The sequence below is a fragment of the Pollicipes pollicipes genome, unplaced genomic scaffold (genome assembly GCF_011947565.3).
Source record: "Pollicipes pollicipes isolate AB1234 unplaced genomic scaffold, Ppol_2.1 Scaffold_1600;HRSCAF=1878_pilon_pilon_pilon, whole genome shotgun sequence".
Classification (NCBI taxonomy): domain Eukaryota; kingdom Metazoa; phylum Arthropoda; class Thecostraca; order Pollicipedomorpha; family Pollicipedidae; genus Pollicipes; species Pollicipes pollicipes.
This window is the reverse complement of record NW_023595962.1, coordinates 25899310-25924360: the sequence shown is the minus strand read 5'-3', so window position 1 is coordinate 25924360 and position 25051 is coordinate 25899310. Positions and strand designations below refer to the sequence as shown.

The 25051-nt window shown below is 53.3% G+C and overlaps 1 protein-coding gene across 1 annotated transcript in view; it reads right to left on the bottom strand.

Annotated features, from left to right (window-relative positions):
- Nucleotides 1-5009: 5009 nt before the first annotated feature.
- LOC119089333 (uncharacterized) overlaps nt 5010-25051 on the bottom strand; it is a 66230-nt gene continuing 46188 nt past the window's right edge. The window contains exons 5-11 of the mRNA XM_037212005.1: nt 18947-19112; nt 18367-18454; nt 15234-15368; nt 14565-14643; nt 14040-14100; nt 7882-8063; nt 5010-6456 (exon numbers count right to left, since the gene is read on the bottom strand). Coding sequence (XP_037067900.1) covers nt 6295-6456; nt 7882-8063; nt 14040-14100; nt 14565-14643; nt 15234-15368; nt 18367-18454; nt 18947-19112 — 873 coding nt within the window. The 3' untranslated portion in view covers nt 5010-6294. The remainder of the gene's footprint in view (nt 6457-7881; nt 8064-14039; nt 14101-14564; nt 14644-15233; nt 15369-18366; nt 18455-18946; nt 19113-25051) is intronic.

Below are 25051 nucleotides of genomic sequence, written 5' to 3'. Positions count from 1 at the left end.
ATATATATATATATATATATATATATATATATATATATATATATATATATAAGCAGATCTCCTTATCGTCCGAATCACCCAGCGTTCAGCTTTATTAATATTCTCACCTTGAAACTTGTGGTAGTTAGCTATGCCCCCCTTATCATGTTGTCATCATTGCTTCAATGTTGATGGGCCATGTCGAAGCATCTTGATCTAAATAAAAGTCAGTGTAATATGGGCCATGTTGATGAGCCATGTCGAAGCATCTTGATCTAAATAAAAGCCAATGTAATATGGGACGTGTTGATGGGACATGTCGAAGCATCTTGATCTAGATAAAAGCCAATGTATATGAAGGCTTATGTCAGACACAATATCAGAATACACATGCACCGAACCTCTTCCCCAAATGCATGCCATAAATTCATTAAAAGAAGGCAGCAAGCACGCAGCTTTTGGAAACATTCGATCCGCTGGTCTCGAGCCTGCTGACCGGACACCACGCGCCACCGCTGGCAGTCCCAATGCTGGACCAGGTCGCAGTCGGTGCCACCGCCGCTCGGACAGACAAGTGCGTTGCTGTTACAGTCAGGATCTCGAACAACGAGACTATTTGTTGGATGTCAGATTGCGATGATCCCATCGCACGGGATTCACGCAAGCTCGCGCCACCAAAGGCCTGTAGACAAAGTCTCGCATCGCCAAGGGCGCGCAGACAAAGGCTTGCGTCACTGAAGGCCTGCAGACAAAGGCTCATGTTACTAAAGGCCTGCAGACAAAGGCTCGCATCGCGAAGGACCTGAAGACAAAGGCTCGTGCCACCAAAAGCCTACAGACAAAGGCTCATGCCAATAAAGGCCTGCAGACAAAAGCTCACGCCACTAAAGGCCTGCAGACAAAGGCTCGCACCACTTAAGGCCTGCAGACAGAGGCTCGCGTCACCAAGGACCTGCAGACAAAGGCTCGTGCCACCGAAGGCCTGCAGACAAAGGTCACGCCACTAAGGGCCTGCAAACAGAGGCTCGCGTCACCAAAGGCCTGCAGACAGCGGACCACCGGTCGCAGTGCCGCTCGACTGCCAGCTTCCGACGCTGGAGTCCGAGTGCAGCACGTGCTCGAGTTGCTTGAAAGGTAGTGCTCGACATTTGAAAATACTGAAGCAAGCTCCCGATGTCCTGAAATAGGCTCAGTTGTGACTATTGGTATGCTTCTGAGTAGAAAATACTGCTCTATATGACACGCTTTATCTATTTAGTAAATATGCCCCTCAACGCGTCGTTTTTTTATCGCCTTATGAAACATGTGTAGGGTGTTGTGGTGCCGCCAGACTTGCCGCAAGAAATTGCCTTCCCGCATGTATTAAAACATTCGTGTAGTGAAGCATGACCAATCTAAAACTATTGCAGGTCACACTACGTGTGGATTACCGACTACGCCGGCACAAAGTCACCAGCGTGTCCGACTGGTCGTGTAGATCCGTAAAATCATCGCCGTCTGTCAGACTGGAGGACGGCCGAACACAGAGGCGTAGTTTCGCGAGATGAATTCAGAGAAGGGGCTGAACAGCGAAAAAAGGCTCTGCCTTACCCGCAAAAAGCAACAAACTCCGGGCTCCTACCCGGATTTGGGCCTATCTTTTCTCGAAGTTGTGCGGGAGTTGGCAAAGTGCCGTTTCATCTCGCATAAATGTTCTGCTTGATGTGCACTGCAGGAACACAGCCAGAATTTTGACGATGGGGTGGGATGGGCATGGGGATAAATGGTCAACGAAATGCTCTCTGATGGCGAAAGGCCTGTGAAAAGAAGGTTGAAAAAGCTTTGCAGTACGTGGCCAAGCCATGTTTGTATGAAATTATTCAACATTGAGTCAAAATTGATAAATGACGATGTTATGTACTTAAGATTTGAGCATGCGTGCTGGCAATTTTTAGCAGCACAAACCTCCACAGTCGGCGCTGCAGTCTCTGCAGGCCGCGCGGCATCGGCCCCGCCCCGACACCGCGGCTAACACTCAGCAAAAATGATGATGCGTCTAAAATAAGCATCTTTGAGCCCGCTAGAGCATCAGTCTGTACGTTTGGAACATAGTCAGTGCGTCATAAGCTTCACCTGTGCGACATTTTGATCTAAAGTAAGAACGCACCAGCCTTTACAGCACCGCGAATTTATGGTGGAATCTGGAAAGAGTCAACATCTATGATCTATAACTTTTAGTGTTGCTGTTACTGTAAATCTGCAGAGAACATCCCCAAAATTAACGAGAAAAGATTATTTAACGACGTTATTAAAATCTATTATTTAACTCATTATTTAACGAGACTCCATTCAGCGATCCCCCCTCTCACCCAACTTACTTTCCGGTCCCTACAACTTCGACGTGAGACGGGGCGAAATCCGGAGAGGAACCCGTTTGTTCGTGCTTTTTTCGTGGTAGGTTGAGTCGTGTTTGGCTAATCAGCTACTCCGTCCAGCTGATTTTGCGCAACTACACCCCTGTGCCGGGTTATTTCTCAGTTTGAGAGCAGGCGATCGTCTTACAGATCAATCCTACCAATCGGACATGCACGTGACTTCGTGCCAGTGCGCAGTCCATGATCAATCCGTAGCGTGGTATGCAGTAGTTTTAGATAGTTTCGCCATGCCCGTGGTGTATTCTCAGATGGTCATGCTCAACTACACCAATGATTCAATATACGCTGTCACCCTAGCGCTTACTCGTTAGCACTTCAAACCTACCGAGAGATGGCAGCACGTGGTTGAAGTTTTCGCTGAGCCAAATATCGTTGTGTGCTCGTGCTTTAGCCCTCTACCATGCATATCCATCCGTGAGTTTAAGAAGTTTACTTACATTCACATGCTCGGTTACGGCCTGAGTTAATTCGACTACAAGTCGCGTTTCGGTAATATCTTGGTAAATGTATAACTTCCCGCATGATGTAGAACAACGCATAATTCAGCACCTTGCGTGGCATATGCAACATTAGTTGACAGCCAGTTGATGGCCTTGATATCAGGAAATTGTGCGCACGAATGCCAGATATGAGCGACTTGACAACTATGTTTGCTTGACCTTGAACGTCCTGTAACCAGTGGATTGCCAAAATTTGAATGACTTCATTATGGCTACGTGCATGCTTGGGTAACCTTGGACATTCGCTACGAGACTGTATGCACATCTTGACGGGCGCATAGCTCAGGATTTAGAGGGTTTTGTGTTTTAAGAAGGACAAGACCGTGAACTGCACCGGATGGTCTTCAGAATGGCTATTTCAGTTCAAAACCTCATACAAATGTGGACAAAAACCCCATACACTCTCTTTAAGAACCACAACAGCTGGCAAGCGTCGGTGAATACCTCATAGAGACCTCCACGCCAGCGGCGGACCACACCCGGCAGGCGACGCCAGCGGCGGACCGCACCCGGCAGGCGACGCCAGCGGCGGACCGCACCCGGCAGGTGACGCCAGCGGCGGACCGCACCCGGCAGGCGACGCCAGCGGCGGACCGCACCCGACAGGCGACGCCAGCGGCGGACCGCACCCGACAGGTGACACCAGCGGCGGACCGCACCCGGCAGGTGACGCCAGCGGCGGACCGCACCCGGCAGGTGACGCCAGCGGCGGACCGCACCCGGCAGGCGACGCCAGCGGGAGGGCTGGCGGTCGTCGAAGGTCACGCAAGAGCTCTCCGCGGGGCAAGGGTGTGTCCTGGGCAGGGAACACGGGCTGCCCGTGAAAACATTGTTGAAGTATTTATCTGAAGTTCGCTGATGATAGCTGAGGCGCCTGCCACCGCGCTTTCTCCAAAAAGGAAGCATTCTTCCACGAAGCAATGTCCACCTCCGACCCCGCCATGGCCGCTGAATGTCAACTTCGCATGATCTTCACATGGCAAGGTCATGCCGGGGGTCAGTCGCCGCTGAGCCAACTCCAGACTGCTGAGCGGGACCGTCAGACGTCAGACGTCGCTGGAACACTGCTCCGGGGAGCACGGTGTTCCAGCGACGTCTGGCGGGCCGCCTGACATGCGAGAGTGCTGTGCAGAGTCGCCTGAGATGTGCACATGGGGCACGGAACAAACACCGCCCGCACCGGGCTGTGACTAAGGTGCTAGCGCGGATGCCGAATGACTCGAGCAGGGCAGATATCCCGCCGCGTAGAAGAGTGCTATCGACACGCTGAAGTTGTTTACTCTCCAAGTCCGCGCGAGCAGCACATGTCCGCCTCCTAGGCATTCAGAGCGTTTCTGTGTGATAACATCTTTACATCCGTTTCGTGCTCGTGAGCTGTCACATCACCGTTGTCTCTGAACAGCATCGTGACATAATGACTTGCATCACGCTGCTCTTCGCTTTAAATGTGCCGCCGGGTGCTGAGGGAGGGGTAGTGTACAATGTTCGCTGAAAGCTCACTGAGAAAAAAATATGTACACAACTCCTACTCCTATGAGAGGCGAATGAGATGCAGAGACCATTTCGATGACATGAGCAATGGATCTTATACATGCTGATGTTAGCGTTCGTCATCTTTTATTCGCTAGTTTTCAAAATGTTTTGTTCATCGCACGCTGTCAAATCAAACACCAATCGCTTGCATTCATCTAGGAGGTCACTGCTTGAACGCGTACGATCCGAAGAAATTCAGTTTTGACCTACAGTGTTGTCCCAAACTGGGACATAATGGCAACAGTAAACGGGTCATAAACACTACAGTTTTTTCACCTAAGCTATTGAAAGATTGTCTATCTTAGACTGAAACTGTCTTTTTGAGGGCGTCCATATGCCACCATATCTGCTGACTCAGTCACTTGGAAGCATAACGCTACAGGCGACACCTGACATGAATCAGCACTGAAGTTTTGACATTTACTGAATCCACACTGCACTGGCATTGGCAGCCAACCGCGCCTCGCCGAGGCAGAGTCTTCCGTCGGTTTAACTGGAAACATGCTGTGGTTTGATTTCGCTGCTGCTTGTGGGAATTGACGGAGTTCAAAAACACAAGCTCACTGACGTCAAATACGCTGACCTTCGTAAATGTATTTATCATTTTGAAAATAACTCGCGGCTTTTGAAAACATGAAGTATATCACCCTGGATCATTCGAGTTGGCTTGCTCAGTCCAAAGACCGCATGTTGACGACAGTCTGCACGCAGGTCTGGGTCACAAACGGCACTTCACTGCTCCGATCAAACGACAAGCGCGTCCTAATACCCCTCGGGACGGCAAACAGAAGCCGGTTGGTAGCTGGCTTGTCTCGTCAGCAGGCAGTGGCCGCTGGGCGCCACCAGATATGGACACCCGTCACAAGGGAGCCCCGACTGGACAGGCAGGCTTGTCGATGCAGGAGAGACGATCTAAGGATCGCACCGCTGACAATAACCGGTTTCAAACAGGATACTTGGCAGCGTGATTTTCTTCTTCTGAAGGCCAGAAGCTCAGCACGTGCCCCATTTCTCTGTAGACCACAGCAGCGCACAGGTCTACTCGAATCCATGTGGGGAAAAGCGGACAAGTTTTTCGGCGGCCTCAGCACACCGGACAGGAGGGGAGGCGCCAGGGGAGACGCAGACTAGTGGCCACGAGCCCCTCGGCTCCCGCTGGTAGAGGGCGCGACTCTGATACTCTGAGATCAGAGCTATAGGTGAGGCTCTAATCGGTCGGAGATCGCGCACCACTGCCAACAATTGCACTGCAGGTCTTTACGCAACACATGTGCCTCGTTTTGACCGGCATCACTTAATATTGTCAAAAATGGCAGATCCTGCGGGACTGCGGAAACATTTGGGTAAAGTTTACCTGAAGCTAGGCTAGTCATCTGAATGGCACGCCAAAGCGTTGTCTTCAAGTTAAGCACGCCTCTATACAGCAGAGCAATGTCGCCAACATCGCCACCCGGGGGCTGACTGAGAGCGTTCACATCTGGCCAGCGTGCACCGATACCACGTCGGCACTACAAAGGCACTACAACGCAACGCCGCCAGAGGCCGACACCTTGAGGGATCAGCAGCACGTATGGTCAAAACGGCAGGGTACAAAAGGCGAGGGTCGTTTCCGTTCTCACATGCTGCCAAATGCCTTCACGCATCGCTCCGGCAGCACCAGCACTTATTGTTCTGACAGCACCAGCAGCACGAGGTTGGCAAAACCAGCTCTAGGCGCGCAATGTTAGACTCCTTCAGCACTAGAGACACTTCCGATGCCATTTGTGAGTCCTACACACGCAGACAGAGGACGTCAGCTAGACAATTCCATATTTGCGGTCCTACTCAGCCTCAGGCAACAAGCATGCCTCTGATCGCCGACAACAGCTCTAGACGCGCCACTGGTAGTCATCCATGAGCTCCAGGATGGCGTTGAACGAGCCCACCAGCTGCTCGATGTGCTCTGGTGTCATGTGTCCTCGGCCAGTCTCGGGTAGGTGCTCTACTGTCCGCTGCAGATCCTCCAGTTCCGTCACATTCTGCAGCGCTGCCTGTTGGCGACCGAGAAAACCGCTGGTTACGGGAGGGTCCGAGCGGAGAAAAACTCACCGCGTTTCTCCAGATGACGATAACAACTACCACCGGTGTCACCACACCGCGTGTGGAAAACCAGAGCTGCGGAGTTCTATTCTCTATGGTACCCACTTTTCCTGTCAGAGTGAGAGGCGGGTGACACCGTATAGCCTCAGCAGCTGGGCGCGTCGCAAAGCCCCAGTGGTGACGCTGACGACATCGGTGCCAAGCTCCGCTTTAACCCTTCCTCTTTGTCCTTTTGTCCTAGCGTTTACAGGGGATAATCGTTTATGGGTTGGATCGAGTGCGTTGCATGTACAAAGTTCACAAAGACGGGGTTAACCACGACATTTCAAAGCAAAACTACTCAAATCGGCAACACGCGCAGTGGCCGCCCCAGCGCTGGGGGGGGGGGGGGGGGGGGGGGGGCGGGTATCATTTCTTGGAAATTGTTGGGGCGGAGGGGCTGAGCCGAAGGTCCTACAGCCTGCCCCTCATGATTTGGTTCACTAGGCTCATTCGATTTAGCCCACTTTATTTTGATTTGAGGTAATATATGTTTTTAATCTTTGTATAATCTATAAGCCTTTAATTCAAGCAACAGAGAAGTCATGCAGGGTTGGATCCAGGAAGCAGGCGCTGGACGCACATGTCACTTCCGGTCGGCAGGTGCGGTTGTCCCAGACACCCAGCGGGGCGCGGGTTAAAGGGAGTGCCCCACATCTATATTGTGTTCTGAACTGAAATCGCAGTCTTGAAGACCTTTAGGTGCTGTTCACATACCTGCCTATCTCAAGACCCAAGCCTCTATAGCTTCTGAGCTATACGTCCGCGAAAATTGGGGGGATTTTTCAGGGAGAGTATTTCGAAGTCACCTTGGCATTCATGACGTTATAATAACGCCATTCAAATCCTGTCATTCCACAAGTCATGCGGCGATCAAGGCCAAGAAAAATGTAATTGTGGCGCTCCTATCTGGCGTTCGTAAGCACGATTTCCAGATATAACGATCATCATATGGCTCTTTATTGTTTTGTGCAAGGTACGATGACATAATAAAACCATGACACCTTGGGAGGCATACTTTCTAAACAGGTAATTGTGCTGTCTAGAGCAGTCTTTTCAAATATAAAAGGGATACGAATGGGTACAAGTTAGCTTGTTTCATCATATAAGATGGTTGCTTCAATATGTTTCAATGCAAAACAATACTTTTGACCCAATTCCCTTCATTGCATTGATTGATTCCACTTCATTCCATTGATCCAAGACAACTACACAAATCATGGAATGCGTCTCTGGTACAGTGAGTGCCGACATCGAGTAGCGTTGCAGTGTTCAACTACCAGTTGCTAATGACACAGGTCTCTTACGACAAATCCTATCCATGCAACGTGACGTACCGCGTGAATCTTCCCCTCGAGCGAATCGGTCGGCTCATATTTCAGCATGCCGATCGCCTTCTGCAGACTTTCGGATGCCTCATCAAGTAGTCCTTTCATTTCTGTCCGCGAGATGGCACCCTTGCCGTACTGGCGTTGGGCGAGCACCATGAGAGGGGCGTGCAGCTCGTAATACGTCAGACCTGCCGGCAAATGACATCATCACACTGTCTGCTAACGGCTGACACATGGTAAGCTGTGGTGAGATTCAGACTGATGGCAGGAAATGCAGCGTATAACGAAATAACGACTGATGAAGCTGCGCTTGGCACGCGCAGCTAACTGGGTCAACTGTCCGGCTTCCTCCGCCTTCTTCCCGCACTCGCCGCTTTAACCCTGCAACACTCGGTTTATCTGGCGCAAGTTGCATGCGTAGCCCGCTCACGGTTTTAGTCCAGTGAGAACTTTCGGGCTCACCCAGCGTAAGGCCACTCAAGCGCGCGCATATGCCCCCTGGAGGCTTCGTGGGATCGGGGTAAGTGTCACTAATGGGTAACCTCCAGGTGCCGGCGGTCTTCACCCGGTGCTTTCCACTCATCGGCGTCTGTTAAATGGTCAGAGCTGGCCGAAAAGGCTCTTTTCGCCACAAAACCAAAAGCGAGCGGCAGGCCACTGACAAATGTATGGTGAAGGACTGTTAAGCCGGACTGGACCAGCTGGACTGCTCTTGGGCTTCACCGTCCCTCCACGGGATGTGGCTGTGAACCTAGGGCGGATTCAGGCCCTGACGGAGCTGCAGCCGTCAGACGGGCTCAAGGATCCCCAGGCCATGCTCGGCCTGTGCGGCTTCTGTAGTCGCTTCGTGCCGGACTACAGCACACGGGTAGAGCCTCTGAGTGTCTGCCGAGGAAGGGGGCATCACCGTTCCAGCGCACCCCGGACCTTTCGGCCATGATGGACGCGATACGGCGGAGCATCTTGACGAGCTGGGTGTTCGCCATGTGCGACCTATCCCTGCCGACCAGCGTCAACACCGACATCAGTGACGTCTGGCTCGGCGCAGTGCTGTCCAGCTGGATCCGGAGGGGAAGAGGGTGGTGAGCTTCGCCTCCTGCAGTTTCAACTCAGCGCAGCGGCGCTACAGCGTGACGGAGCGGGAGACACTCGCGTGTGCCTGGGCGGTGGAGAAGTGGAGGGAGTACCCGTGGGGACGGTCGCTCTGTCTCCGAGTGGACCATGCTGCGCTCTGCACCCTGATGACGTCACAAGGTGTGGGTCGAGCCGGCCTAAGTATCACCAGCTTGGCGTCACCTCTGATGGCCCCTGATAACGTCACCAGGTGTGGGTCAAGCCGGCCTAAGGATCGCGAGGTGGACGTCACGTCTGATGGCCCCTGATAACGTCACCAGGTGTGGGTCAAGCCGGCCTAAGGATCGCCAGGTGGACGTCACGTCTGATGGCCCCTGATGACGTCACCAGGTGTGGGTCAAGCCGGCCTAAGGATCGCCAGGTGGACGTCACGTCTGATGGCCCCTGATAACGTCACCAGGTGTGGGTCAAGCCGGCCTAAGGATCGCCAGGTGGACGTCACGTCTGATGGCCCCTGATGACGTCACCAGGTGTGGGTCGAGCCGGCCAAAGGATCGCCAGGTGGGCGTCACGTCTGATGGCGCACCACTCCACGGTCGAGCACGTCAAAGGCTCGGATGACCTAGCGGATGGCCTATCGAGACTTCCAGGTCGGGCTGAGGAGGCTCGAGAGGACGACGTCGTGGCCGTGGCAGCGGTGACGGCCCAGCTCCAGACCGTGTGACGGGACGAGCTGGCCAAGGCAGCGCTGGAGGAGCCGGTGCTGCGCAAGCTCACGGAGCAGATTCCGGGGCGGTGGCCGCGGCGGTGCAGAGACTGCTGGGAGGAGCTCCAGCCGTTCTACCGCTGCCGAGCTGAGCTCAGTCTGGCGGCCGACCTGGTGCTGCGCGGGCAGCGGGAGGTCGTCCCAGCGAGACTGCGCTCCAGGACGGTCCAACAGCGAGCTAGAGAAGTCTGCTGGTGGCCGGGAGTGGACACCAAGGTGGAAGCTGCTGTCAGAGCTTGCGACGTTTGTTCAACGCTAGACAAGGCGGCCAGGACACGCAGCGCGCCGATGCAGCCCGTACCTTTGCCACAAACGGCATGGGACAAGGTCGGGGTGGACTACATGGAGGCACCCGAGAACCAACAGTTCGCGATAGTTTGGTGGACTACAACTCCAAGTGGATCGAAGAAGGGTTTTGTGCAGAACCGAGCCTAAAAGCCGCTCTCCAGTTTGTGGAGGGCTCAGAAGCCGCTCTCCATTTTGTGGAGAACCGAGCTCAGAAGCCGCTCTCCAGTTTGTGGACAGCCGAGCTCAGAAGCCTCCCTCCAGTTTGTGGAGAACCGAGCTCAGATGCCGCTCTCCAGTTTGTGGAGGGCTCAGAAGCCGCTACAGTTTGTGGAGGTGATCGATTCGCGAGAAGCCTACCTGGAAGAGTCTGTCTCCGACAACGGGACGCACTTTACGTCCGTAGCCTTCACTGAGTACCTGCAGAGTGTAGGAACTCGTCAAACTCGCGTGACTCCGTACCACCCGGCAGGGTCGGGTGCGGTGGAGCCGGCCAACCGCACTGTGAAGTCAGCACTGCAGGCGGCGGACCAGAGTGGCGAGGACGACGTCCAGTACCTGCAGAAGCTCCTACAGCAGTACCGGAGCACGCCGCACGCCACCACCGGAGTCGGCCCGTCTGAGCTGCTGCACGGCGGACGACTGAGGACCAAGCTACACGCGGCAGCCACTGAGTCGCCTCACAGCGAGACGAAAATGCAGCATGTAGTACGAAGACGTGTGGGGAGCCGGCAGGAGTATCAGCGGAAGTACGCTGACCGCACGAGGAACGCCAGGCCACCCTCGCACGACGTCGGGACGGGGTCAGGTACGGCCTGGTACTCCGGTCGAGGAAGGGACGCCATCAACTCTCCGAGCCGGGGCAGATCGCGGCTTACCGAGGGGTATCTAGTTACGAACTGGACTGCGGTATCATGGTGCACGTCGAGTGCCTCACTCGCTGGACGGCTGCACCTGATCATCAGCCGGCGGTGCAGCCTGCTGACTGTCTGTGGGACAGCAGCCAGAGCACCAGCGGAGCCGAGAAAGTACATCCTGGTCGCCTCAGCAAGTTGCACCGCGTGTGCCGGCGGCGACGACGTTGGCGGTCGCGCCTGGTCTCCTTGCGCCGGCAGTGGAGGTGGCGGTAGCGCCTTGTCGCGCTGCGTCGGCGTCGGCGGTCGCGGATGACGGAGCTGTGACTACGGCACCGGTATCGTCTGGTGGAGCTGTGCAGGCGGAGCCGGGGCTTTCCCGGGCCGGGCCGGATCAGCATCATCTCTGCCAGATGCAGAGCCAGCAGGAGATGCTGAGCAGCAGCCGACTGCGGGGGCGACGGCAGGAGCGGAGCTGGTGGTAACGGGCGGCGCTGGCGATGAGCTGGACCAGGTGCGTGGCGTTAACGGTGACGTGCGTGGCGCTGCTCTGAGGCGTTCGGGACGGAGCGTGTGTGCTCCCGAACATTACCGCTTGTTGTAGGGGGAGGAATGTAGTGTTCAGGTGTTTTGGAAGTTTGTTTCCGTAGTTGACGTTGACCGAAGTTGTTCGGCCGCCTAGCGGAAGTTACAGGAACCTGTGTTTGGTCACGTCACCGTTGCGGAGTCTGCGTATGGGGCGGCGGCCATCGCACGGGTTGCTGTCTTGTGTGGTGCGGCGCGGCTGGCTACCGTGGGCTGTTGCGGGCTGTGTGCCGAGCTTGTTGGGATCGCATTAATGCAAGCAATTGTTTTATTTAAGAATAAAGTAATAAGCCTGTGTTAGTGAAAGGAACATCACAGCTATGCATATAGATAAGGCAGTAGTAATAGCCTTATTCCTTGTAGAAAACATATGAGAATGGAAATATCGATGTGTTGATATTTTGGCAAGGTGCCATGTCACAACGAATAGCAGTAGCAACTCGAAAATTGCCTGCCGATGGCCCTTCTCTGTCACAGTTTGTACAGGCCACCAGCATTCAGAGGATTAAACAAGGAGCAATTAGCAGCCATTACTACGATATAATACATGTTCTGTTAAGAATAGAATGCGCGAAAAATACATGTACATGCAAACGAATTGAAGCAAACGGGCATCGCGCATCACGCTTCATTAGAACATGAGAGCGGTCTTTCAGCGGTGATTTTTGTGTCATTCAAGCATCATGATCATTCATGTCACGTATCATATTATGTATCATGTTAAACATCATTCAAGCGGTCATTGATGCTTTAGAGCTATCACAAGGGGATATCTGCGGTCTTAAAGCGCGGTGTCTCCAGGATAACATTTTCTCGTTCGGAGATGAATACCATCGATAGAAGTTGGGAATAGTAATGGGGAATTGGGAATAGTAATGGGGAATTGATGCAGTCCTTTGACGGTAATATCTTTTGACCAAACTGAAACGGAGGCCCTTGCCGCCAGCCAAATAAACCAACTTTCTTAGCTAGATGCATCGATAACTATCCTCGACTATGGACGCACGAGCAGCGTGTCCTTCAATAATTTTTAGAGTTCATGAAAAACCAGCATCTAAATTTAGGCTTCACAATGGAGCGTACAGGACACGGCAACGGGTTCCTACATGTTGCATGCTAGTGACGGTGGAAAGGAGAAACAACCTCCCAACATTGGAAACGGAGCTCCTTATCAAGCTCACCAACTCTTGCATAACGCTGCACTGCGGATCTGCGCATCTAGCTTCTCCTACACGCAATATAACTCGTAACATGTCTAACAAAGCTCTTAACAGCTCATCAAGTAGTGAAAAAGGAAGAGCATAAATAGATGTGGACTTCGCTGTTGGGCACTAGACATTCTCCGCGACTTTTATGTAGAATGTTGAAAGAGATAAAAAAATGTGGAGCGCTTGGTGGGATGAGTAGCAATAGGCGAGAACACGGCCTGACGGACAGCGGATTCTTGACATTACCATTACCTTACATAGATGAGCACTTACCTTGGAAAATCAAACGCATAATTAGGAAATCAAAACTGGGCGTGCGGATTGCTTGTAAGAAGGACACTAAGCTTAAACGGTCTATGTTGAAATTTTCTATCTCGAAGCCTGAACCCCGTGTGACAATCGATGTCAGTTATGCAAGTCTGAGTTTCAAGGTGTTTGCGCGCGACAAATGAGGTTTACAATGTAAGTGTAAAATGTGTGAAAAAACATGGCAGAGACATAGTCCATGCCGGGGAGTTCATGCGCCCTATTCATTTGAGATATAACGAACACATGTGAGACGCTAAAAACAAAAAACGGGAAGTGCCCCTTTCGGTGACATCTATTTTTGCAAAACACGTTCAGGCTGAATTCCAGGGAGGTATGGACCCTATACTACACTTAGAGCTCAAAGTCGTCTAGAGAGCGCAGAACTATGCGGACAGGAAAATGATGGGATCTTTTCTTATAAAAAGTCGGCGAGCAGACCTTAATGTACAGGGCTCATCATGGCCGATTGTACAAACATGATAGTGCCTTGATGTGCGATGCGTACTAGCTTTAAATCGTTTACATGTATGTGTGATGCCTGACGCGTGATGCACGATGCCTGTTTAATTGAAATCGTATATATTTCACTGAATTCGTATAAATCGATGCCTGTATAATTGATGTGGGATGCGTGACGCCTGGTTACTTGAAATCACTTCCAGGTGTCAATAAAGCGTGACGCGCCATGCCTGTTTAATTCATTTGCATGCTCACATATTTTTGGCACATTCTTATTCTTAGATATACACAGTATCGCAGTAATGACTGGAAATTGCTCCTCGTACAATCCCCTAAATGTTGATGACTTGTAAAAACACTTGCCTCGCTGCTTTAAAGATAAACCCTGAAAAATGGGATAGGATCAATCGACAAGCAATTTTGAGTTTACTACTGCTATTTGTGTCGATAAAGGCATGTTGCCGACATATCAACGCATCTATATCTCTATTACCTTGGTTTTGTCTACGAGGAATAAGGGTATTACAATCGCCTTATCTTTAGGGTAATTTTACTATGTTGTAGCAGACATCATTGGTGAAGCAGCGCCCGTCGCCTGAGCGGATCGCCTGCAGTTCCTCCCACCTGTCAGTCGAGCAATGCCTGGTGCGTTCTTGACAGCAAGAGCCAGCACGTCTCGACAAAGCTGGAAAGGACGGAACAGGCATCGTTACCGTTGGGTTATGGACATGGTCATGGTCATGGTCAGGGTCAGGGTCAGGGTCAGGGTTAGGGCAGGGGTCAGACTTGAGCAGAGTGTTAATATGGGTCTCAGCAGCGAGAGACTATGACTCTCAGCAGCGAAAAACGAACAAAACAACAACAAGCCATCAGGCGCTTGTGAGACTAGACCGACACCCACGTCTTTTGGAAGTAAAATGGGGCTCTTAGTAGTAAAGAACAGTGAGTTTGTCAAATGGTTCTCAATTGAGATGGCTGTGTAGCCATCGAGTCGCCTTGCACACAGGCTTCTGCGGCCTTCCCGCAGGAAGCGATGCCCAGCTCCCTTCCCAGACTGGACTGTCAGTGCAGGTCCACCCAGTCTGGAACCGGTCTATGATCTGGCACCGGTCCGCGAGGAGTGAATCTCTCCGCTGTGCAGACACCGACCTCGACCTTCCGCTTCAGGTGCACCTCGGTCAGGTCCTGGAGGTAGTAGTCCGGTGTCCTGCCGTACATCTGCGACAGCCTGCAACCGAGACGGTGTGGTAGAGCAAGCTGCTCGCTGTCTGGAGAACTGCTGACACTTCGCTGAATGGGATTGGCACGACCAAAACCGTGAGCTAGGTATTTGTAATAGATTAGTCGTAGATTGTAGTAGATTAGTAGATCTGAGGCGGGCGTCGCCTTCGAAGTCAGTTTTGGCTTCCAAGGCGATGAAGTTTTTTACTTTGGCGTTGGCTTCGGCACATGTCAGGATAAAGACGGTCGACATAAAAGATACAGTCTGCTGGCATGCGGGAGTCATATTACTTTAATCGGTGTCAGGACAGAGGTCACGCGGCTTTGAATGACACAACGGCAGTTTTTTTTGGGATTTCTTGGGAATGACTTTGACTTCTACAAAGAACTCAGGCAAAAAATAACAGCTGTGACGTGAAGTGTTATGCAGGCTGGTGCAATACATGTAGGCATGAAGAAGCCACAAAAATGAAGTCATCGATGCACGGCTCTAATCTGGCAGCCACCGACGCACAGCTCCAATCTGGCAGCCATCGATGCATGGCTTTAATTTGGCAGCTGCCGATACATGGCTCCAAGGCAGCTTGCACCAGTCACCTGTGTTTGGTGTCAAAGATGAGGAAGTGGTTGGGGTGCAACAGGTTGGAGTATTTCCTGATGAACATCTCGTGGTCGATGAAGTCGTGGCCGTCAAGACTGTCCAATTCTCTCAGCAGCATCATGTTCAGCTTCCTGTAACAGATTAGGAGTTGGTAGACCACCTTCGGAAGTTCCTGGAAACATCGGGGGCTGGGGAACGTTGTGTTCAGATTCCGGACCTGTCCGGTTTCCTGAACAAGGCTAGGTCAGAAGTCATCATAGTCATCGCTCCGCTTCTTGTCCAACAGAAGGTGCCAGGAATCTTCAGCTTCTTGACAAACACGACTGACAGGCATGGACAGTGACTCAGGGGGTATGGTGCTTGGAAATGTGCGGGGCTTGGAGATGTGCGGTGCTTGGAGATATGCGGTGCTTGGAGATGTGCGGGGCTTGGAGATATGCGGTGCTTGGAGATGTGCGGTGCTTGGAGATGTGCGGTGCTTGGAGATGTGCGGTGCTTGGAGATGTGCGGTGCTTGGAGATGTGCGGTGCTTGGAGATGTGCGGTGCTTGGAGATGTGCGGTGCTTGGAGATGTGCGGTGCTTGGAGATGTGCGGTGCTTGGAGATGTGCGGGGCTTGGAGATGTGCGGTGCTTGGAGATGTGCGGTGCTTGGAGATGTGCGGTGCTTGGAGATGTGCGGGGCTTGGAGATCTGCGGGGCTTGGAGATGTGCGGGACTTGGAGATGTGCGGTGCTTGGAGATGTGCGGTGCTTGGAGATGTGCGGTGCTTGGAGATGTGCGGTGCTTGGAGATGTGCGGGGCTTGGAGATGTGCGGGACTTGGAGATGTGCGGGACTTGGAGATGTGCGGTGCTTGGAGATGTGCGGTGCTTGGAGATATGCGGGGCTTGGAGATGTGCGGGACTTGGAGATGTGCGGTGCTTGGAGATGTGCGGGGCTTGGGGATGTGCGGGGCTTGGAGATGTGAGAGACTTGGAGGGGTGTGGAGCTTGGAGTGGTGCGTGGCTCAGAGAGGTGCGCGGCTTGGAGAGCTGTGTGGCTTGGATAAGTGCGGGACATGAAGATATGTGGAGCTTGGAGAGGTGCGGGGTTTGAAGAGGTGTGGAGCTTGGAGAGGTGCGGGGTTTAGAGAGATGTGGCGATTGAAGTATGTTGGATGAAGGGTCGTTCAGGTGTTTAAGCCCCATACGTTTTGCTTCTTAGACGTAGAAACCCCGCAGAAATGATCACGAATGCTAATGATTTGCTCCCTTTCTATAAGTAATCAATCACCTGGCGCAAACACCAGGAAGGCTGGATTGCAGCAAAGGTTTGGTTATTTCTAGTACTTCGGGACCTCATCACACGCTGTAGTTTCTGCGCACTCGGGCTCAAATCGAATGAACTTTGCTATTAATATTCCAATGTCCACACATGGCTCGTATCTCAGGATCCACGCAGCTGTATTGACATGATGTGTCATTGATAAACTGAGAGGTACGAAGACCGGCTCAATACCAGCCAAGGTTTGCTTAGGTTTGGTATGGTACACGTATGTAGAAAAAAGTTATGTAAAAACGCGGTTCGCTGTGCGTTTATTTAATATCACCCAAGGTCGTCGTGCAAAGCACCGTCTGTTTCGAGCCTACAACTGTGGTCTGACTGCATATCTCACATTTAGTCCCCCGTCTTTAATTAGTCAACTTATTGCCCATTGCCACCAAGCCTCTTGATTGCGGGTCCGAGTGCCCAGAGCCTACGTCCCCAGCGTACATGCTCTCGTCCGACTTCTGCCGTCTTCAGTTTACGCCCTGCGTCCTACGTTTTTCACGTGGAATGAGTCCAAGAGCGTGTCCAAGATCATGAGCTTGTAACGAAAGCCAAATGCATTAGTCGAGGTCCTCGGTAACCGAGTCAGTATCCAAGTTGAATCCATTTTTAAGTTATAATAGTGTGACATGAGAGTCCTGGTGCCTAGATGGGATACGAGTCCAAGTGTTCGTTATCGGGCGCCTGGCAAAAAAAGTGACTAGCATGGTGTCGAATAGGTGTTGAAGCTTCTACCCAATTCACGGCGGAGTTTTCAAATTTTCACGAAAGGCATTATACTTTGCTGCTGACAGCTCCTAAGCGCTCGTATGGCCTTGGCTGCTGACAGCTCCTAAGCGCTCGTTTGGCCTTGTCTGCTGACAGCTCCTAAGCGCTCATATGGTCTTGGCTGCTGACAGCTCCTAAGCGCTCGTTTGGCCTTTGCTGCTGACAGCTCCTGAGCGCTCGTATGGCCTTTGCTGCTGACAGCTTCTGAGCGCTCATATGGCCTTGGCTGCTGACAGCTCCTAAGCGCTCGTTTGGCCTTTGCTGCTGACAGCTCCTGAGCGCTCATATGGTCTTCGCTGCTGACAGCTCCTGAGCGCTCGTATGGCCTTTGCTGCTGACAGCTTCTGAGCGCTCATGTGGCCTTTGCTGCTGACAGCTCCTGAGCGCTCATATGGCCTTGGCTGCTGACAGCTGCTGAGCGCTCGTATGGCCTTGGCTGCTGACAGCTGCTGAGCGCTCGTATGGCCTTGGCTGCTGACAGCTCCTGAGCGCTCGTATGGCCTTGGCTGCTGACAGCTGCTGAGCGCTCGTATGGCTTTGCTGCTGACAGCTCCTAAGCGCTCATCTGGCCTTTGCAGTCGCTGGTTCTCCATAAAAGAGTGTACACCGAAGTGCGTGGTCTTTCCTTATGAAAAACTCAGGGTAAGAAGATGACCCGAGACTAGCGACTCTAAAAACAGCCAACATGACGCGCATGGTGGGCAGCGGTTAATGGAGCCCCAGCAACTGCAGAGATCCTATTAGCGTTAAGGGAACATGGCTACACCGGGGTTCGAACCCGGGCACCCACGTGGGTGCCAAAGGTGCTAGCCATGCGGTCATGCGACCAGCATTGTGCCATGCATAGTGAACGTTATCGCGCGCCGAGCTCACCTAACGTCGTCCGGGTAAACTTGAACTCACCTGACGTTGTCCGGGTGAACTTGAGCTCACCTGACGTTGTCCGGGTGAACTTGAACTTACTTGGCGTTGTACGGGTGAATTTAAGCCCACCTGACGTTGTCAGGGTGAACTTGAACTCACCTGGCGTTGTCCGGGTAAACTTGAACTCACCTGACGTTGTCCGGGTGAACTTCGTATGAACACTCGCCGCAACTCCACTCAGACTTGGCGTCCAGACTGTCCTTGGGTAGAATGGTGCCTGAAAACAGGCGCGGCGATCGTTGGAGCAGCTGGAGAAGAATGTGGGCGCGAGCGATGTGGCGCCGGATTGACGAGAGCGGCGTCGAATAGTCGAGCGGTGGTGGAGAAGGAGTATAAAAGTGAGTGGTGGAGAAAAGGCAAAGGTATGGGCGTAGTCTCTGGAAAATTGGGAGGGGGAGGGGGGCGGTCTGAGTGGTGTAAAATGGCTAAATCTACACCAAAACACGTCATTGTACGCTCAAGAAGTGCGATGAAGAAGCATAAGAAAAGAACGTGTGCATGCAAATTCCAAGGCTCAAGATCCCCAGGATTGCGTTGGGAAACAATACTACTGCATCCTTTTTAGGATATTAATGTGTATAGAATACTGTATGTAGTACTACACCATATATTGGTAATAATATACCATTATGCGTTATGTAAGTTATTCCACAGACTACTAAAATCCGGTAAAAAGTGTTCCTGTGTTTCGCCGACCGGACCGCTCTACCTTTGCCGCAGCTGCAGCACTTGAGGGCGGAGAAGAAGGTGCCGAACTCTGTGGGATCGGCGCAACGCTCGCAAGTGCAGTCGAAGAACTTGCTGTACTTGATGTGCTCCCGCCGGGTGAGAGTGCCGGCCAGACAGTGGGTGTAGGAGGTGAAGATGGTGTCACCCTGTGGGAAGGTCAGGGCAGGTCTCAGCCCAGGTGCCGTGGGTCTGCATGGGCCACTGTCCGTAGGTCAGCAGGTGAGAAGCGGCTTCTGTCAGCAGGTCAGGAGGGGCCGCTGTTGACAGGTCAGGAGGTTCCACTGTTGACCGGTCGGGAGGGGCCGCTGTTGACAGGTCAGGAGGGTCACTGTTGACAGGTCAAGAGGGTCACTGTTGACAGGTCAAAAGGGTCACTGTTGACAGGTCAACAGGGGCAATGTTGACAGGTCAAAAGGGTCACTGTTGACAGGTCAAGATGGGCAATGTTGACAGGTCAAAAGGGTCACTGTTGACAGGTCAAGAGGGTCACTGTTGACAGGTCAAAAGGGTCACTGTTGACAGGTCAATAGGGGCAATATTGATAGGTCAAAAGGGTCACTGTTGACAGGTCAAGATGGGCAATGTTGACAGGTCAAAAGGGTCATTGTTGACAGGTCAAGAGGGGCAATGTTGACAGACCATGGGTCCACTGTTGACAGGTCAGGGAGTCCACTGTTCGCAGGTCAGGAGGGTCACTGTTGACAGATCAGGGGGTCCACCGTTGGCAGGTTAGCAGCGGCTATTCTTGATAAGTTAAGAGGGGCATTGTTGACAGGTCAGCAGGGGTGTCAGTTGCTGCTGCTGGCTCGGGGAACCACAGCAAGGAAACGGGCGTATGTGAACCGGTGCCTCTTTATTCCTCGACGCCTCGGACGTAACTGGTGGACGCGTGGGGACGCCTTTGGATATCTCAACAGCTCGAGTCACACCATTACTCATTCTGCGCCGGCTCCATGCTAGGCCGGCGTCAGATTAACTCCATCCCCGGCGCCACGGTCTCAGATGGACGATACGGCACGCGCCAATTCACCACTACGTTTTCTCTCAGCTAACTTTGACCATGTACGGCTGCCTCCCGCTCGCCACATACAGCTGAGCTGGACATTGGCCTGGGAGGCCTACCGGAGAGCTGGACCCCACTCGGCGTGTGCTGCGACCGATCTCTCTGCGTGCGGTGCTTGCTGGTGCCACGTCGGCGCGGGGACGTTCCGGTGCCTCCCCTACGTGTGCGGTGAGGTGCTCGCGGCCGCCGGCCGTGGCAGCGCGCCTCGTTCGACTGTGCTGACGTCACACAGCGGCCCCCGTGCCGGCGGCGCGGCGGCCTAGTAACGGCGGTGCCGGGCGCAACAATCGCCGTCTGTGTCGGGAAGAACGGCAGCAGAATTCCGAGAGGGATGCGATTATGCCATAGCCGGAGAGCGGTGTCGAGGCCCTGCACTACAGATACAGTCACAGCAGCTGTGATTGCGTCCAGGGCAAGATTGCACGTGACTGTGCCACAGCAACCTTGTACATATCCACCGGCTGCTTACAGTTTGTTTACGGACGGACACAGACCGTCAACGTCCATGTGCAAGGCTTCAGCTTAAGCAATGCTCATGCACGACGTTTCTGAACCGGTATGAGGCGTCCAGAGTGCTGAGCCGGTCTTACATGATTCATCACTGACGACCGGACCTGGGGAGTACATCGAGGAGATAGGCCACAAAGGCGGACGTCGGTCACATCAGCGCTGGACTTGTTCCAGCTTCGGTCGTGTCGTGAACGGTGACGTCCGCGCGCCACAGCGCCACGCTGGCAGCGCATGCAGTGGAAGTGACCGCGACGATTGCGCTGGTGGCAGGGGGCCGACCGTGCGGACCATGTCTGCCTGTTGCCGTGGGGGCGTCGGCCGCAGACGGCGCACCTGTCCGGCGTCTGGGGCCCGAGAGCCAGAGCGAACGAGAGCCCGAGCGGCCGGACATCCGGGCCGTGCCGGAGTGTTCGCGTCCGCTGACAGACCCGTGCCGGTCATCTGACAGAGCGACGAGTCCGACGGTGCGGCTCTTCGGCGGGAGCTGGCACGAACAGGTAAGGTAGGCGCATCCCTTAAGCTTGTCCCGGCATGACGCGAACTCACGGAGGCTGGCATCCTCCATCAGCCGGTGGACGGGTGTCAGCGTCGCACCCAGCCGTCTCGTGCTGCTGGGGTCTTCTAGACCAAAGGCAGCAGCGGGGGGCGTCTCCGTATGGCCAGCACGGCAATCTGGCCTGGCTGGCTGATTTGGCCAGCGCCAGTACCCGCTCCCTGCTGTGCCGAGGCCTTGGCTTGGTCCTGCAGCATGTCTGTCAGACGGGAGAAGGTCTGGGCGAGGACGTCCGGGTCAATGGCGATGGACCCTGCCGGCTGCGCCATGTTGCAATTGCCACTGCTGGTTCTATGAACGATAACACGGAAACGGGCGTATGTGAAGTGGGGTACCGTTTAATTGCCCGACGCCCGGATGTGGCTTGTGGACGCGTGGGGACGCCCTTGTGCGTCTCAGCGTCTCGAGCCGCAGCATTCAGCGCCGGCCTCATGTTGGCCCGGCGCCAGATTACCCGGCTCCCGGCGCTGAGGCTTTAGATGGACGATACGTCACGTACCAAGGGGCACCGTTGACAGGTTAACAGGGTCACTGTTGACAGGTTAGCAGGAGCACTGTTGACAGGTTAGCAGGAGCACTGTTGACAGGTTAGCAGGGGCACCGTTGACAGGTTAACAGGGGCACTGTTGACAGACTCTCAGAGGTCAGTGCTGACTGGTCAGTAGGGACTTCTGTTGACAGGTCAGCAGAGGTCACCGTTGATAGGTCAACAGGGGCTTTTGCTGACCGGTCAACAGGGGTTCTGTTGACAGTTTAACAGAGTTCACTGTTGGCAGGTACAACTGTATTATGATGTCTACACATACAAAGCGTAGGATGACGACATTAGAAGTCTGGTGCAAAAGCGAAAGCCGCTTAAACCTGGACATCCCGACCGAGATGAATGTTTGCTGACATCAGCCACCGCCGGACGCCTTTGGACGATCTGATAACAACTAATATGGTGCTGCTCGGTCGCTAAGTCCGCACCGGTTGGGAAACATAGCCGTCTGGCTGCGGTCAAAGCAAGGTATGTGTTCACTGCTGCTGTCGCCGTCCCAGCTTAACATACCATGTGGCCGCATATTGCACGCCTCACCACGGCTTTTCCTGCCCACTGTCCTCCATACCAAAGCCCTCGCGTGTAAAGGTTAATATGTTAATTAGTCACTCTTAGCTCCATGGGGGTAGCTCATATAGTCAAGTTGTCGAAATGTTTACTCTGCGACGTTAGATATCGCACCCTTCTTCACGGAACTAAGTTTTTTATCATAAGGAGATCCAAGTTAACGGCGTTGTTATTTGAACAGCCTTCATCATCTTTAGAAGTTCAGGATGGCGACCAGCGACATTTTGAATGACAACTAATTTTCTTACATGCTCAATTACCTTTGACCTTGATGACACAAATGGTCATGCAATATCTCATTATGGGCGTTATCACCAGTGGCGAGTCAATTTCTGAGCTTTGTCTCGAACTACGAGGTCTAATTTCATGCCAATCAGAGGACAACTATCAAACTCGAAGAGGCCTTTGACGCACAGCGTCACGACATCTAAAGAGTTTTTGAGCGCAATACTAGCAGCCAGCATTCGTCACATTCCTCTACTACTGTTCATAGTCAGCATCACCATGCACACCCATCTCCCCTTCGCTGTCTCCGATGTCCGTCCACTTGCCGGTGTAACGGATAAAGCGTGCGATTTCTCCCTAATGCTTGTGGTAGTCCGTACGCCAAAAGGCCTGTGTTGTAACTGTCGTGGCTGCAGCACGCAACGCTGCATGCCCTGTTGAAGCGGCCGGTATGATAGAGACTTCAAAGCTCTAACCGACGTTGGCAATATGTCTAGCTTTCCTTCACTGGGGGTGAGGGATTGCAGGAAAGCTCCTTCGGAGAGGGGAGGGGGGTAAGTAGTGTCGTGAGCCAGTCGAGTCTTCAGACTTTCAGGCAGGCCTGCTGCGGTCACAGGAACCGATCAGATGACGCGGCACAGCAGCTGACCATGGCCAACCAGCATCTGATCTGCTGGCAGTTCAGTTTCGCTGTCCGAGTGTTGCCAGGCGTGCGTGCCCACCAGCGGCTTCTCCCTGGCACGATAGGGAAGGTGCTTCATGCGTCTCACATGTCAGGTCAGTTAGCGGGCATAATTGTGGTGACCTGCCACGAATAAAGATGGCAGCACTGCCTTGAAACAGTGCCGCTGAAGGAGGAAGCCGTCTTCCGCCCTTCGCGCGGGAGCATGAGCGCCGGTGATGTAGGATTGAAAAGGCATTTCACTCATATGCTTCTGGTCAGGCGTTCTTTGGCCCTCTCCAGGTAGTTCTTGAGCTACTGGTGTACCTTGGCCCCTTCCGAGTATAACCTCTGGTGTACCTTGGCGCCTTACGAGCACAACCTCTGGTGTACCTTGGCGCTTTCCGAGCACAACCTCTGGTATGCCCTGGCGCCTTCCGAGCACAACCTCTGGTATGCCTTGGCGCCTTCTGAGCACAACCTCTAGTATGCCTTGGCGCCTTCCGAGCACAACCTCTGGTATGTCTTGGCGCCTTCCGGGCACAACCTCTGGTATGCCTTGGCGCCTTCCAAGTACAAACCTCTGGTATACTTGGCACCTTCCGAGCACAACCTTTAGTACGCCCTGGCGCCTTCCGAGCACAACCTCTGGTATGCCTTGGCGTTTTCCGAGCACAACCTCTGGTATGCCTTGGCGCCTTCCGAGCACAACCTCTGGTATGCCTTGGCGCCTTCCCAGCACAACCTCTGGTATGCCTTGGCGCCTTCCGAGCACAACCTCTGGTATGCCTTGGCGCCTTCCGAGCACAACCTCTGGTATGCCTTGGCCCCTTCCAAGCACAACCTCTAGTATGCCTTGGCCCCTTTCGAGCACAATCTCTGCAGCAAAACGGCGACAGTGATGTGTCCCCTTTCCGACTCACTTCACAGGCTGTGCAGCTGCAACGCAACAAGGGCCTTTCAAATCTGTGTCCGCTGAAGGGTCACAAATTAACTTCACTGCCGGCAAGTTCAGTCAGCCGTGAAACGCGGTACGGCTGTTGGAAGTCCACAAGACTGAAAAGCCGGCCGGTTGGACGAGTTTCAATGTTCAGCAGGATTGACTGACGGCGGGCTCTGCCCTGAAGTCTAAGACGCTGGTGGTGCTCGGGCCGATGATCGACTAGCCGTCCGACATTCAGACACCCTTCTGGCTGCGCTTGTGCCTCGAAAGAACTCTCAGTGCTCTTGGGGTGCGGCATATTTATCTTACAAACCGACCTTTACTCGTACCAGACTGCAGACCTCGTCTAACCCAATGACCCTCAGCCGCCGGACCAACGTAATGTTTCACTCACACGGGCATGACGCACTCTCATCATGAGTGACCGGGGCTGTGCAGGGCCTTTGATCAGGGATCAGGGGTCGTGAGCGCAACTATGAGCGCGGCGTTTGGCAGCGGCATCCCCAGGAGGAAAAGTGGGAAGGCCTAGAACAAAGCCCTGGTGGTAAATCGCCTAATTATCGCCGTGCTGCCAAATATCTTCTACTTAATGGCAACAAGTCGCACCAGGATTTGAGAGACTATCTGGTATCAGCCCGAGAGCATCCGACCGGAAGGATGTGGGCAGGTTCCTTGGTGGAGGATCGGTGCACGGAAACAGCACAGAGACGGTTGGAACAAAAGACATGGTATTAGGCTTCGGTAGGATGCATATCAGTCAGCCTGCCGAGGATAAGCGCTGTCGTCCCAGCCCCAGACGCTCTTCAACTGTTATTTTGATATTGTTATCCACGCTTTTACTGTTTGACCGGTACCCAGCTACGTTAGTCTAGCTGTTTTTTCGGCTACACTGTTTCCTAGACAGCAAACACGCTCGCCTCGAAGCAAAGCCACCCTAATGGAACTTCGGCATTTTTGGGGGGAATCACAATATGAGCCCGCGACGCAAGGGATTATTTGTTTCACTGCTCCTTTCCTCGATA